Here is a 15,912-nt window from a genome sequence, read left to right on the forward strand (position 1 = left end):
GCTCTTCATTAATTTCCATAATAATTGATTTCTAAATTATTTTCGAGTTTTCCTTATTTATTTTTCCGCAAAATACACACTTCATAATTTAGCTTATAATGATTATCCGCTTAGATTTCCTTATCCGCTCTTGCACGAACACATAAATCTCAAGGTTTTAATATATAATTATATTGCCTTATCCGGTATTAACCCAACCAAAAAATATCAAGATTTAAAATATTAATTTATTCCCTTCTTTATACTTGGATGTTTCATTAACAAACTTATATTTCCTTATTCCGTCTTATCCGAACCCAGGAATCTTAGTTTTAGAATATCAATTTAGTAAAAAAAATCTCAAGGTATCGAATATCAATTAAATCCCTAACTGATAATCCGTTTTGGGAGGTTCCATTAATATTAACCCGTTCTAGTCAACTTTTGTGTTATCCGAACCTATCCAATTAAAATGTATCCAAATCTTCACTTGGCTTATCCAACAGACATACTTGTTATCCGTATTTATTAGAATTCACAGTTTGTAAGCTATTATTATTATTAAACGAATTCACCTTTTTCACAGTCCATTTATTTTTTGTTTTCGGTGTTTTCAATAGATCATTAATAAGCGAGAAAAAAGGCAACCCACAACAAAATGGCATCATCGCAAAATGCTCATTTAAGGCGCGTACATGACAGCATCAACAATATCTCTAAAATTATTTTGGCCAAAAAATAGATATATATATATACATACATATATAGGTGTATAGATGTGCGCAAATCTTTTTGAACTTTCGCATAGCACAAGTGCCAAGAGCAAACCCTGACATACATTATAATATTTAAAGCAACGCCCTCTTTTCTGTGCCAGTTTTTATTTTGTTTTTCAAATATTCATTTACCTACACGCGCTCATAATCTCATTTCGAGCGGCGTCAATAAATTATTGTTTGTATTTAAATTTGGCATTTGGACTGTCATATATATCTTATAGATACATACATATGTATTTATACATATTGGTTAGCCTGTCTTTTACACACGCCCACCAACAGCTGCTGACAATCACATGAAATCATAATTTCTGTCGTGCGGAAATACCTTTGAATACAATTCGTATTTACCTGTTGGTCCTATTTAAGGAGCAGCTGTTGGCATTTTTTGCACTCACGAATCCACTTTTGGCCCTTATCGGCGTAACTTATCTGGCCTGATTGTTAGTCACATTGGCCCAAACTACCAGTTTTGTTTTTTGTTTGTATTTTGCACAATCTAAAATGCCAATGAGTAATCACAATCGTTTGTAATTAGGAGCAGTTGCAAGAGTTAGTCATTGTATAGTTAAAGCACCCCGAAAGAAAAAGGCAAATGGAGGGAAAAAAAACGATGATTCCCATTCGCTATAATAACTTTCGTTGTTGCAGGCCAAACTATTTGTTTGAAAATGCATAATAAAAAAAAAAGAGAAAGCCACGCACAATGGGCAAAACTATGAGACTTCTTTGATGAAAATATTTTATTTGAAATTATTTTCGTCTTATCCCAAAAAGTCAAGATCAATTCTTTTTAAGTTCTTTACTAAATTTCACACGTAAATAGATAGGGTTCAAAAATATTTGAAAATTAAATTATATAGATATACTTTCATATAGTATCAAGAAATATATGAATAAATATGATTGTGGAATATTTTTTTAATTTTATTTTTTATTGTGATGGACCTGTGGCATTAAGATTTTCTTTGAAAAAACAAGATCGCAAGTTGAGTTCTTAGACAATATATAAGATTGTTGTATGTCATATATAATTAGGTAAATTTAGCTTTTTAAAAGACTGCACAATAGAAAGAGTATTTGCTGCAATTAAAATACAATTGTAGGTAATTGTATATCATATAAATCTTAAAATTAAATTTATTATCCACCTTTTAAATTAAATTTTATGATGTGCACGGAATGTGGCTTCAATTTTTGTTGGCCATTTTATAATTTGGCTGCCATTGTGCGTTGCTTCCAAATTGTGCAAATTACGAGCATTTTGCTTGTTGCTATGAAACCCATTCGATCGATCGATCGATATGGAAAAAAACATAAAAAAAACAAAAACTTTTCGACAATCGAAAGCTGCCCACGCGCGCTGGATGCTGAGCACAAGATGGACAGCATTTGATTGAGTGTTTGTTTGAAAAAAAAAAAAAAGGAAACAACAACAAAAAGAGATCAAACGCCAAAAACAAATTAGCACGTAAAAAAACAACACGTTACGCTGCTGAACAAGAGCGCGCACATAGGCGAAAGCCGCAAAGAAAGAGTGAGAGAGAGAGAGAGAGAGAGGCACACGTGCGCGCGCGCTCCCAGCAGCAGAGCTGAGCTGAGCAGCAGCAACAGCGAAGCGCTGAGCGCAGTACTTCTGCGCGCTTTGTTGTGCTTGGGAAGTCATTCGGCAACGTTGGCTCGACGCGTTCACAACGTTGCGTATTCGCCGTGTGTTCGTGTCTCTGTTAAAAGCTGCGCGCTTTCGAGTGCTTTTGTGTATGTTGTGTGAGGCGACTTCCGTTCGTACAAGCACACACACACCCAACACATACATGCATATAAAATCATTTCTAAATTTATAATAATATGAAAAAAGCGCTGGCGTGCGCGCTTCACAGCACAAAAAACATATACATATAAGAAATCAATTTAAAACGCGCGCAAAAAATTAGAAGCAGAGAAAAATATTTACTCACAAATATTTGCCAACGCGCACACGCCCACAGTTGCTAACAAAAAAGTAAAATAAAAGTGTCAAAAAATAACATAATTCTTCTAAGATACATGACTTTATCAAAAAAATTTGCCTTATATTTCGTTTGTTTTTGTTGTTAAAAACTGTTTTGTTTTCTTTTGCGCACCCAAAATCCTTTAGTTGAAAGTGAAAGCTGCCTCTGTGAAATGTTGTCGCCGGCAAATACGAAAAGAAACAACAAACACATGAATACATAAAACATTATAAAAAAAAAAAAAACAAAACACACCAGACAAGTTGTGCGTTGTATTGAGAAATGTTTGCCCAAAATGTGTGCGCAACTGACATAAAGCCCGACAGTCAATTCGATTAAACATTGTTCAATGCGCAGCAAATTGGCCAAAATGCGTTTGCAACAGCGTTACAACAGCAACAACAACGCCAACAGCACAATGGCCACACAAGCAATTGGCAACGGCAATGGCAACAACAACAACAGCAGCAGCAGCAGCAGCAACAACAATAGCAACAACAGCAGCAGAATCAACAATCAACGCGCCAAAATACCAAATCTCATCAACAGCAATCGCAACAATCACAACAACAACAACAACAACGGCTACATCAAGCTGCGGAGCAATACCAAGCCAACAACTACGAATAACAACAACAACAATTGCAGCAACAACAAAAATGGCAACAACAACAACGGCAGCAGCATAAGCTCCTGCAGCCACCCCATGCAGCTAGACAATGACGAAGATATGGTCGAAACGCTGGAAGAGACCACAACTGCCGTGGAGCTGCGCTCAACATCTGCTGCCGCCGCCGCTGCTGCTGCTGCGCCTGGCGCTGCTGCGCATTATCGCGCCTACACAACACTGCGCAGCAACTCCACATCGGCCATTTTGGCGGAGGCTGCCTGTCTGCCCAGTCTGCTGGGCAGCAGTCCCAGCATGCTCTTCGCCCGCCCCCGCACCCTCAATGTGCACAATGTCTGCCAGACGCCGGCGCAAATAACGCAATTGTTTTTTGGGTATGTTTTTTTTCAGTTTTTATTTTGGCTTTACTATTATTTCTAATTTTGGTGTTTGGTTTCTAAATTCAAATAAAGAAGTTGTGTAACTGTGACTAACATTCGATTTAGCAAATATATATGCTGTTATAACTAACTTAAATCAAGGACGTTTTACTAATCTTATGTTAAATATCCAACGAAATTTATGAGGTAAATACCATTAGCATAAATACTAGGCAGTCTATAAAGATTAAACTTAAGAAGTTCAGCTCTCTACCTATTAGAATACTAGGTGCTGCCATAAAGTTTTGTTTGGCTCGGTTCTATATAAAAAATATATATTATACTATTCTAATTTTCTTGCTTCCGAATACATTTATATATTTAAACTAGTTGGAGCCTATCACTAATCTGTTTACTGCTGGCTTTTTATATATATATGTATATGTATATTTAAATAACCCAAATTTCTAACTGATTTTATATGAATATCTATTGTGATTATCTTAAATTCCTTTAAGTCGATAGATTAGATAAGCTCTTATCTATAGTTGGCCCAGACGATTGTTCGGAAACTTTTTATGCCTGATGAATTTCTGTTTAGCGTATTTTAATTCCCTGACACACCCACAATTGGACTTTGAGCATGTTTGCTTTTATCTTAAACTGCACAAATACTAAGTAAATAATTATCCATTGCCCCCCAATTCCAATTTATAGTTCTTTTTGATCCGCTTTCAATACCTTAGCCCAGTGCATAGGTCAAACTCTCTTCAATTATCCAAGGTCGCAATAGCAATCGGAATAATCGCGTTCGCATATATAAATATTTATACACTTTTAACATAATTTATGAGCTTTCAAATTTTATTCGTATGGCGTCATATTCAATGAATGAATGAACCATAAAACGATGCGGATAAAAACGGATAAATCTCTCTTTTGTTGATGCATTTTTGCAATAACAAATGCATAAAAAAAAGCCGACGCTTCAAAGGTTTTACACAATGGCAAATTTATCGGATGCCCAACGTAATTGGCTAATAAAGTAGAATTAAATAAGAATGTAATAATTGAGACTGCTTGACTAGCAGATACCCTACCTATGCCAGTTTTATTTTCTTTGTTGATAATCCGTATCCGTATCGAGAAAAATTCATTGAATTGAAGTTATAGAACTAAGTGAAATTATTTAAAAATATATTCTATAGAAATTGCTCATACCATAAAAAAAGTAACCTCAGCAAATTGAAATTCCCATTTAAAACGGATAAGGCTCAGTTTGAAATTAAAATAAAAGGAACTGCATTTTATACGGCTTATCTTAGCACCATCTAGATAATTTATACAAGCCCATATACATATGTTTAGATATTGCAAATATATGCTATATATTCAAATTTGATCTCTGCGATCTCAATCATTATTTAATTAAATCTCCCCTCTTATCCGCATATCACGAAAAGTGCAACCAGATTCATTTTAAGCAGCAGATAATTCTATTAGCTTATCCGTTGTCTCAGTTATTATCTCGTTGTAGAAATTACTGCTTGATATTCACATGACTTACACTGTGATTAATCGCATGGCAGGCGGCATCGCTTGAAATATGTCCACGCCTTTAATCTAATTGGGCTGCCTTCCTGGGCGAATGTCCGCTGACAAAAGCAACAAGAACGAATTCTGAATACCGTACAATCCAATATATCTTGCTCTTTTGTCTTGTTTTGCGCTTTTGTTTCATTCTTTGGCGTTGCACAAAAATACATCGGGCAAGATTTTGTCATCGTTATTTTAAAATTCTATATATTGTTTATATATAGTATATATATATATTCGATTTTTGCGCACTCTCGCAGCGCAAAACACTAAAAATATTCAATTAAATGACAAGGCTGCTTTTATTTTTCACACAGTGCAAAACATTTGTTGTTTTCTTTTCTTTTAAATTTAAAATGCTATTTCTTTTATTTGTCGCCGTCTTCGGCCAGTGTGAAAATTCAATGAACTTGATCTCTCGCCAGCGCGTGCGTTGCATATTTTTTATATATATTTTTATTTTATTGTATTTTGTTTATTTTTCTTAATGCCAAAATAAATTGTGTTCAAATTAACAGCAATAACAATGTATTAAAATGTCAAACGCTGTAAACAAAACGCGCCTTTCGTCTGCTGTACATACATATACATATCTCTTCTCTTTTTTTTTTCGTATTTTTTGTATTTGTCACAATTTGCATATAATAAAGTCATAAGTCAGCCGACAAATTGTCATTTTCATAACATATTTATTGTGCCTGCGGCGCTGACAATTGATCAGTCCAGCAATCGAGGTTCAAATAAATCAAGGCACGACTTGGCTAGACCCGTTCCAACTGTGGAAACATAGTTTAGATATCAGCTATTATTGCGTATACAATTTGTTTTGAGATAATCGAATTTAATGATCACAAAGACTGACATTATTATTCTAGTTATTTAGTTATATCAAATGGTTTTTTTCTTAATTCCATGATGTGGGTTGTGTGTGTATATTAAGGTGTATTCCCTCGCGTATGTTGAAAAGTATGTAAATGTTTTCCTTTTTTAAAAAGAAATTCAAAAGTTAAATAAGGAGAATTAAAAAAAAAGAAACTTTATGACTTTATTTAAAGCTTATCAACATTTTACGTAAAACGTTTAAGAATATGATACAAAGTGCAACTTAACAATAGCTCTCTTGCGAGAGCGAGGGCCTAAAAGAGCGAGCGAGAGAGAGAGAGAGAGAGAGAGAGAGAGAGAGAGAGGAGATAGTATATGCAGCATTTATTATTTGTGTTTTACCTATGTAGTACATAAATATATTATCAGAACTTATAGTAGTAGTATCAGAATTACCATCAAAATTAAATAGAAACTTATCAAACAGGAATTTATTAAATGTTGATAGATGAATCGAAATATAGTCAAATTTGAATGCGAAATATATTAATTATACAGAAAAAATTAAATGAATTAATTACACTTAATCCTAAAGACTTGCATACGGTTTGTTCTAAATTTACGGGTATTTGAAAAGCGAGTCATTGAAAAAGTTCATTTAATTAAATGATTTTCACGACTGGGCCTCTGGTGGGTCTCTGGCTTTGTTTTATTCTTGGCAAATTGAATTTGAGTGCCTGACTTGGTTGTGTTGTTTTTTTTTCAACTCATATTCGTGATTCGTTTGACCTTCTTGCAGACGGACACGTGTTATTCATTTGCAAAAAATGTATATTCATAGACATATTTATTGAATGCACTCAAAGCTGTGAATATTGCAGGGCGCACGCCCAGTTAATTTTTTTTTTTGTTTTGTTTGTTTTTAATGTGCCAAATGTTTGAGGAAATTCGAAAAAAATTAAGGTTTTTTTTGTCGTAGCGCAACTGGCCCGTAAAAACGTTAAATCGGACGGCAACTAATTCAGACCCATAAATCACAGAGCGGCGGCTATTAAAAGTTATGGGCTCCACGATGCTAAATTAAAAGAGTTGCTGCGTTTCATTATTAATTTTTTCTTTTTTTTTTTGTGTGTGCTTTTTGCTGAATGTCGCCTTAATTCAATTTGTGCAGTCACAACGTACAACGTTCATCAAACCGCGGTCATTGTCTCTGCCGGGTTGATGCTTCAATTTCATTCATGCATCAATAAATCACGCATTGACCGCTTGCCTCGTCTCTTTTATGTACATATTCATATATATATATACATACATCTGTATATATATATTTTTTACGAGTTTATCAGTGGCACTTCAATTTAGCAAATGCCGCATTCTTTTGTCAATTGTTTTATATGCCATCCATATATGCTATCAATTCTTTTATTATTTCCCTTTTTCAATTCAATTTTGTAATTTTTTTTGTTGTATTCCACATCGTTTATATGAACTGCATTTATCGCTTTGGCTTATAAGTACTCGTATTTTTTATGGCTTTTTGCGTCGTGATATTATGCTTTATTTTTAACTTGATTATGACATAGTGCAAACATACATCCATATAGGAATCTACAGCAACGACGACGACGACGACGACTGCATGTGAAGATAATAATTAATTTCATAAAATAACAATGCCTTTATAAGTAACCACTCGGGCCATTATGTTAATTATCAAGCATTTATCTTCTAGGAAAAAAAAATATTATATATATTTTTTCAAAAGGCGTGATTGCTTTAACGATCGTTGGATAGAATCAGTTAATTAATCCCATATAATTTCACACCAAGTCTGACGAATAGTTAAGGTTCATGCATTAATTGCACTTTAAACACAAAAATTCACACCAGAAGCTCACTCGGATAGTAGCTATTTGTAATAATAACCCATTGTGGCTCAGGTTTAGCCAAAAGTTATTTATGCAGTCAAAAACACTAATTTTAAATGTTCGGATAAAAACGGATAATTTATCTACATGCTTCTTTTCTTCTAAGATTCATGCATATGTATCAACAAATTAATTAACACACAAATTCACACCAAAAACTAGTTCGGATAAAGATTATCTGTAACTAATACCATATTTTGCATAAAAAATCGTGAAAGTTAATTTTAAGGCCAGAAACCGTATACATAATGACATTGTTTCATAAAATCGGGTTTTTATCCGAATCAAATATTTAGCATGCAAGATAATCCCTTATTTTAGGTTGTTGATCATACGGTAATGATTATTTATCCGAATGTTTGTTCTGTATTTTAAATTGTTGCATCAATAAATTGGTTACACTGATTATCTATAAAGTATAGTAAATATTCTCCAAGTCAAGTCATAAAAGTGCCGCAAGTTTATTTCGTTTGTGATACGATAAGTTCTTTAAAATTAAAGTCTTCTAAGCTTAGCGGATAAAAGTAAATAATTTATTCAATTACTTTTATTGTCCTAGCTAATAAAAAACGGTTAGCTTTACTATATATTCTATATTCCATTCGCTATCATTAATCATATTGGAATTGCCACTTCAACCAAGTAAATGGGCAAAAACCAAATCAAATGATATTAACTATTGATGAACTTCTATTATTGTGAGTAAAAATCGATTAGGCAAAATTACTTGGCACTCAATCTTCACACAAAGGCGGTCGCCCATTGCGGAACTGCGGCACGTTTGCCAATAAATAATAATTAATGTTGTGGAAAAGTGCATTAATAAACAAATGTGTGCACTCGCTTATTATTCATTGAGCTTTTCCAAAACGCCTCGATTGCGAAACACGGTTTGTGTACGTTAGGAACTGCAGACGAAACATAAATAAAACAAAATATCAAATAACTTTGCCCGATACCCACTCAATGATTTAACTAAATTGAGCTAAGCGTTTATTAATAACGAATTGCAGCAGCAAAAGGAATTTTTAAGCAGCTGCAGCTGCTAAAAATAATATCATAGCGAACTACTTATAGAGGCTTTTCCGCACACCAATTACGTATACGCCAGCTAAAGGCCAAGTTGACGCTTTAAGCCAAAGTACTTTGGCAAATATATATTTTGTTTTATAGCACGCCCGATAATGTTAACAAATGTCGCCGTCTTATATGGCCAATAGATGAGCCCATTCGCCAATTTGATGGCTCTTCCATGCTGTCACCCATACACAAATAGATTCAGGCAAACAAAGGGTATTATCAAGTCAAGGTTTATCGATTGTCGACAAGTCCAATTATGTGACGAAATGCAGCAAAACATTTGTGTACACTTACAAGGGGTACAATTATTGTAGGGCACAAAATGTGCTGCATTAACTATAATTGTTTAACTATATTTGTTATCCATAACTCATTTTTGTTTACATATTTATTTGTTCTAGACAAAGGTTTTCCTTACTCTTCTTAGTTCTTACTTTTGATCGGGCTGAATTGCATTTTCTAGTCATTTGAGCCTTTAAGCCTTTTTAATTATTATCCCAATATTTATATATGTTATCCGTATACCCCAGCCAGGAATATTCTGTGCAGACCAACTATTATAGATAGCCAATTTGTAACTATTTTTTTAAAATTTATTTTACATATTTGTCAAGATCAGCTTGCAAGCGTACTTATATACACTGCATGTATATTTGTATGTATTGTGTGCATTCTTCTAGTCACCAACATTTGTTTTCTCTATTTTTGGCACACACACACACACCCTCATACACACATTCCATAACACCCATGGCCATAGATCAGTTTTGTTTATGCTCTTGCATTGCACTTGATTTTCATGTTCTGCGCGAAGAGTTTCTCAGTGCCAAAGTTTGTATACAAAAAAAAAAATATTAAAAAAAAAAATGGAAAACAAAAGCAAAATTATTGTTTAACAAATTTTTGTTTTTATTTTGCATATTTCTTGCATTTATAATCAGAAGCGTTTCGCTGTATTTACGCGCTTCTAAAAATAAAACCCGCCCAAGTAGTCGAAAGAAAGTGTGAAAACTGAGGTCCGCTGAAACTGAGGCTACTTCATAATTTGCAAGGCAAATAAGCGCCACAAATTAGCAAAGATGATCGTAAAAACTTTTTTCAACAATATATAAATGCAAAATAATAAAAGAAATATACAAATGCGCCTATATATATAAGGAATCCCATTAAATCATGTGAGCGCCAAAAGAAAAACAAGAAACGGCCAACAAATTAAATCAAAACGAAAAAGTTTATAGAATTCTTTCGTATGGAGGCGTATTTGGCTGCTGTCAGATTTGGCTGAGCCGTTGCGATTGTTCTGCATTTTATGATTGACGTATAGACGTTTCAGAAGCTCTATTATTTTAATGGGATTGTGTTCTTAAAGTATTTTTGCACTCCAAAAGTATTGAATGCCGTTTAAAGACAGTAGCTAAATGCCGTCGAGGCTTAAAGGCATGGCAATCGATCGAATGCGACTGCAAATTTGAAGGAGTGGTGGTATTATTGCTCAGATGTTGAGCTTTTTGAGCATTTCGGATAATTCGGATAATGTATCCGGTATAATATGAAACCTCAAAATGAGCTATACTCTGCCAAAGCTGTCTGTGCACTGGTCTTTAATACTTTGTCAAACTCTGGTTAACTTATCCGTTTTTATCCGATACCCCATCAAGATTGTACTATAATATCTCTCTCACTCTCTCTCTCTCTATGGAGTGCTGGCGTTTGACTTGCCTTTCTATAATCATCTTTCTGTCTTTTACCCATCCAGCATCAAATAACAAGTAGTCTATGTAAAATTACTGAGATGTCGAGCTTTTTGAACATTTCGGATAATTCGAATACTAATATTAAACTGAAAAATGCTCTATTGTCTGACAAAGCAGTATTTGAATTTAGTACTATGTAAAATTAAGGATAACTTATCCTCTTTTATCCAATACACCATAAAGAATTTGTTGATCACAATAAAATGATTGTTTTTTCATCTCTCTCCCGCGCTCACTCTGTCTCTCTATCTCTGGAGTGCTGGCTCTTGACCTGGCTGTCTATAATAATCTTTCCGTCGATTATTCATCCAACCATGCATCAAATTATGAGTAATCTATGTAAAATGCGTGACTGTATTCTTTGCGTCTGCCCATATGATCTCACTCTATGATCATGATCGTGGCTTGGACTTATGCACTGAACAATAAAAGACTGCCGCTTCAAAGCTTTTGACTTTGCCCTTATTAGTCATTACAGCTTTAAAGCTTGCCCCGCTAAACTCTTGATTGTGTCACACCCACTCGATACCTGTATACACCTGTCCCATTCACTTCCACTCCGACAAATGCTCGTTTAATTGAAACGCCGCAAATGACCTCAGAGCTCAACTGAGTTCGATCCACATGCAACACACACAACTGACTCACTTTGCACATTTCACCTATTTACATGGCTGGAAAAAAAAAAAACAAATCAATTAATGTGCCGACAATGGCAATAGAAACTTTGCTAGTTACCCTGTAAGCTCTCCGATCTCATTTAAATTTATAACAAATAAAAGAGCACAAGTTGTTTCTTAGAGAAATATTGTAATAGTTGTGTTAGGTTAGAATGATTATAAAGAAAATCTTTAGAGAAACATGTATACACCTATATAGTATGTTCTAGTTTAAAAGTTCTAAAAAACATAAAAAAAAAATAAATATTGTATTTCTCTAGCCTATCGATAAAAACAAAAAAAAAAGCATGAATTAACACGATGTAAGTAAATCCGAATGCAGAGAATTGACTTTTATTCAAAACAAATTACAAAACAAATATATATATATATATACGCCTTTTTTTTGTATCAAAATTCTCAAAATGTTCAACAAAAAAGTTCAAAATATAATAAAAATTGGTCTTTTAAGACATCCAGTCATCCATCAAGTAAAGGAAAAGGAGTCTTTCACGTAAACAAATTTTTGAAAAAACATATTTATTCTTATAATATATAAATGTATACAAATAAAATATAATAATTACTTTAGCCTCTGGAAAAATACAATAAAATGTCAAGAATTTTCTAACACACAGTTCAAACCATATTTGAGATCAAATAAAAAACTAGTTTATCACAAATTTATTTTTGTCAGGTTACAAAAACACATAATTTCAGAAGTGCAGCCTAGAAGATAGATTATATGTTGCCATCTTATGCACGAGTCCTTAGACAACTAGATCTCTCTAACAACTCATCTAAAATTATGCCATCTAGGGGGTATACTAAAAAAGAAGAAAACATTTGTGTAGAGCAGCAGCTGGCTAACTAACCTTGCGCAAATTACTTTATTATTTTGTTGTTGGCTTGAGATTAGAACCAACTTTCTACGCATATGACCAACACAATCGATGCTCCCACACACTCACACACACTCAACTCTCACACACGCACACACTCATTCACACACAATCAAGTGTGGTTGATACTAATTTGTCGGTTTCGGTTCTTTGGCGCATGTAACCCATTTATTTTTGAAATGTTGACCTCATAACTAGACGCAGACCAAAATTTTGTTGAGCCTATATAGCGTGCTTTAAAATCGAAATTGACGTACCCCTCCAAACAGCCCGCTCCCCTCCCCTCCCCTCCCCTGCTGCCAGCAACATTGCCCCTATTGCTTTCCACGGGGGAGTAAGTAACGACGACAGCGTCCAAATGTGGCGATGACAACTTCATTTCGTAGCATGTGACAGACAATCTGTGGGTTTGACGCGGGGTGCTTTGTTCTGAACCGACAGAGTCGGCAGTCGTCCGGGTCGACTGGTCGACGGTTCGACTGGTCGCTATCGATACTTTCAATCAGAAAACGATAATTCATGACATCATCAAATGCCAACAGGCCGTAACATTGCTCCAGAGATAGATAGAGAGAGAGAGAACATACACTCTCTCTCTCGCCCCCTCTCTCTATGTCTCGCTTGAGTGGTCCGCTTAATTAGTAATTTAACACAATATTAACCGAAGCGGTGCCTTGTAATGCCTATAAATAATAACATATAAATATGTCTAATCCCAGCTACTCAGCGCATACAATATTTGCCATGACATCAAAATTCGTGCGCCATTAAAAAAAATAAATACGACAAAAATTAATTTTTACTACTTTAATCGGCATTTCATTGAGCACATTTTGCATGGCTTTGTTGTTGTTGTTTCTCCTGTTGTTGTTGTTTTTTTTTTCTTTTTGTAGGGGTTTGCGACTTCCCGATAATACACTGCAACCGCATTCAATATTCAGTTGCCCGTGTGCGCCTCTAAAGTGCGGTACTTGTCTCGTATTTCTGGTATCTGGTTTTACGGTTCTCGCGGTTCTCACTTATCCTTCGGCCCGGAAGTTGATAAATACCATATAAACAAGAACAATTTATACATTTTTTTAAAGTATGTTTTAATGCGGACACGTCGTGTCGTCGCGTATGTGGTGTATTTTTTGTGGTTTATTTTTGAATCCGATATAACTAAAGTTGGCGGTATAGTAAAAAGTAGATTTCAATATACATAACCAAAGCTGAAGTTCGGAATGTATAGTCATTATTTAAACTATACTTAACTATAACATATTTCTTGGTGTGGCAGGAATTTTTCTAAAACTAAGAAGAGAAGCAACAACTAGTAGTTCCCTTGGTAAGCAGAAGTATTATACGATTCAGGCAAATATTTGCATTCATATGTATCTTTTAGAGATTTCTTAGTATTTCTATTTATTTGAATTCATATTCAAAATATATAATATAGAAGTGATATAAATATTTATTATAAATAAAATAGTATAATATAAACATTTGTGAGCATAAAACAATATTAAGCTTTATTTAAAGAACCATAGAAAAAAATAAGAAAAATCGGTTAATTCTTCAACCCACGCGCTGCTAGGTTCTCGGGGAATTCCAAAAGCGGGCCCATTTCTCAAGTTCATTAAAAGAGCATAGAACCCTTTATCTTGAGCACAATTTATGCCAATTTTGAGGAATCTTTCTCTACATTTACATTTTTAAACAATTAATCAATTTCTTATGCCTTGCCATTTCCAGCCAACCCAAAAATGTTAATATAAAAACAATCCATCAATATTTGAAGTAATATAAGCTTTTGCACGTGCGCCCTAACTGATCAAATATTTGTTTAATTTCCTTTAAAATAATCAGAGATTCTTAAAAAATCAGATTTCGACTTGGTACAACAATTAATATAATTTCTTTTGGAGCTAGATTTAGATTTAGATATTTTTTTAAACGAATACAATGAAGAACTATTATACGAAATAGATATGTACCACATTTGTACCACAAATTTAAGTTCTGGAATTCTTCTGAGTCTTCCGCAAAAGTCCCTACTACTTAGCATAAACATATAATTCTACATATATGCATGGTATTATGTTCTTACATGGAATAGCATTTCGATAAAAACATTTGTTTGTTTAACATAAATTGGGGGGCAAATGGTTTAGATTGAATCATTCATTTGTGTTTGTTTCAGGGAACGCTTTCGACCGTCCTTTACCGATTAAAAACAAAACGAATTCCTGGAACCGAACCGAACTGCTTGACCAGCTGTTTGGCCAAAAGCATTGCGATGATATTTCAAAAAAGTATAAAAACCATCAAATTCATAGCACATCAAGGTCGAGTAAAAAGCCTTAGAAAAAAACTGCTCGAGCAGCTGACATGAAAAGCTCAGCACATTCGCCCATATAGCTATATAACTCTTGGGGTATTGTTTAGATTAGATTATGGCTTGTCGATAGCTCGAATTGTGGTTGTGATTGACAAATAGTGGGTAAGAAGCAGAGAAGCAGAGAAGCAGAGCCCAAAAGGCCATTTAAAAACAAAAACCTACTTTTACCTTGATGGAACTCTAAACAAAAAAATACTTTAGCCAAAAAAAGAAATGAAAAATTCAACAAAAACATAACAAATTACTGCCAAGTGATATCATAGCTACGCTACAATTTTGGCACACAAATAAATACAAAAATGGGCAACGAATAAGAAAAGCAAAAAATATATAAAAAAAATTATATATATACATATATATATGAAGAGCAGGCAAAATGTTAACGAGTGAAAGAGCATTCGGTATGTAACTTAAAAATAAATGTTGATGTCACTTTTAAATTAAAGCCAAAAAGGTTATAGGACAACGACATGCCGCCATGGTCTAAACAAAGCGCAGAACCCGAAAGAAAACTACACAATGATCATCAACGTCGTCTTCATTATCATTATCAGCACTATTATGTTTTTTGTTAATGCGATAGTCATCTCTGTGTCAATAACCACAAAGCTATCTATCGTGTCAGCGAGCGGCGTGTCTTAGTGTGGCGTGGGGAAAGTAATGCCCCCCCAAGTTGGAATCATGTTTTGATTGTCTTTAAATAGATATCTGCCAGACGGTCGTAGTATGGGGGTTCGCATTAAGGCAGCGTTATAAATAAACATCCAATTCGAGCAGATATGGGCTTTACTTGGGGTAGGCTTTCCTTTGTTAACTTATTTCAAGTTTCATTGAAAGCAACGACAAGCTGTTTTGACAAACCGATTGGCGCTTATAAATGTTTAGATATTTATTAAGTTCGGGCTCATACTCATAAGAACTATCTTGCCACTTGATAAGATATCCATGATGAGAGAAAAATACTGTGTGTTTTTTATTCTATTGGGTAGTTTGATTAAAACAGCTTGGCTACCATTTACAGAGCAGATATGTAAAGCTCAAACATTGGTAAAGGC

The 15,912-nt window shown here is 34.2% G+C and overlaps 1 protein-coding gene across 4 annotated transcripts in view; it reads left to right on the forward strand.

Moving 5' to 3' along the window:
• Window positions 1-15,912, forward strand: part of raw — a 50,081-nt gene that overhangs the window by 20,543 nt on the left and 13,626 nt on the right. For 2 of the 4 annotated variants that reach the window (XM_064690853.1, XM_064690854.1), the window contains exon 2: window positions 2,896-3,751. The exons of the other annotated variants lie outside the window; for them this stretch is intronic. In XM_064690853.1, the coding sequence (XP_064546923.1) occupies window positions 3,099-3,751 (653 nt within the window). In that variant the 5' untranslated portion in view covers window positions 2,896-3,098. The remainder of the gene's footprint in view (window positions 1-2,895; window positions 3,752-15,912) is intronic. 4 annotated transcript variants of the gene reach the window in all.

The sequence above is a fragment of the Drosophila montana genome, unplaced genomic scaffold (assembly GCF_035044405.1).
Source record: "Drosophila montana isolate Dmon_TW-CO22-7 unplaced genomic scaffold, ASM3504440v1 contig_3286_1, whole genome shotgun sequence".
Classification (NCBI taxonomy): domain Eukaryota; kingdom Metazoa; phylum Arthropoda; class Insecta; order Diptera; family Drosophilidae; genus Drosophila; species Drosophila montana.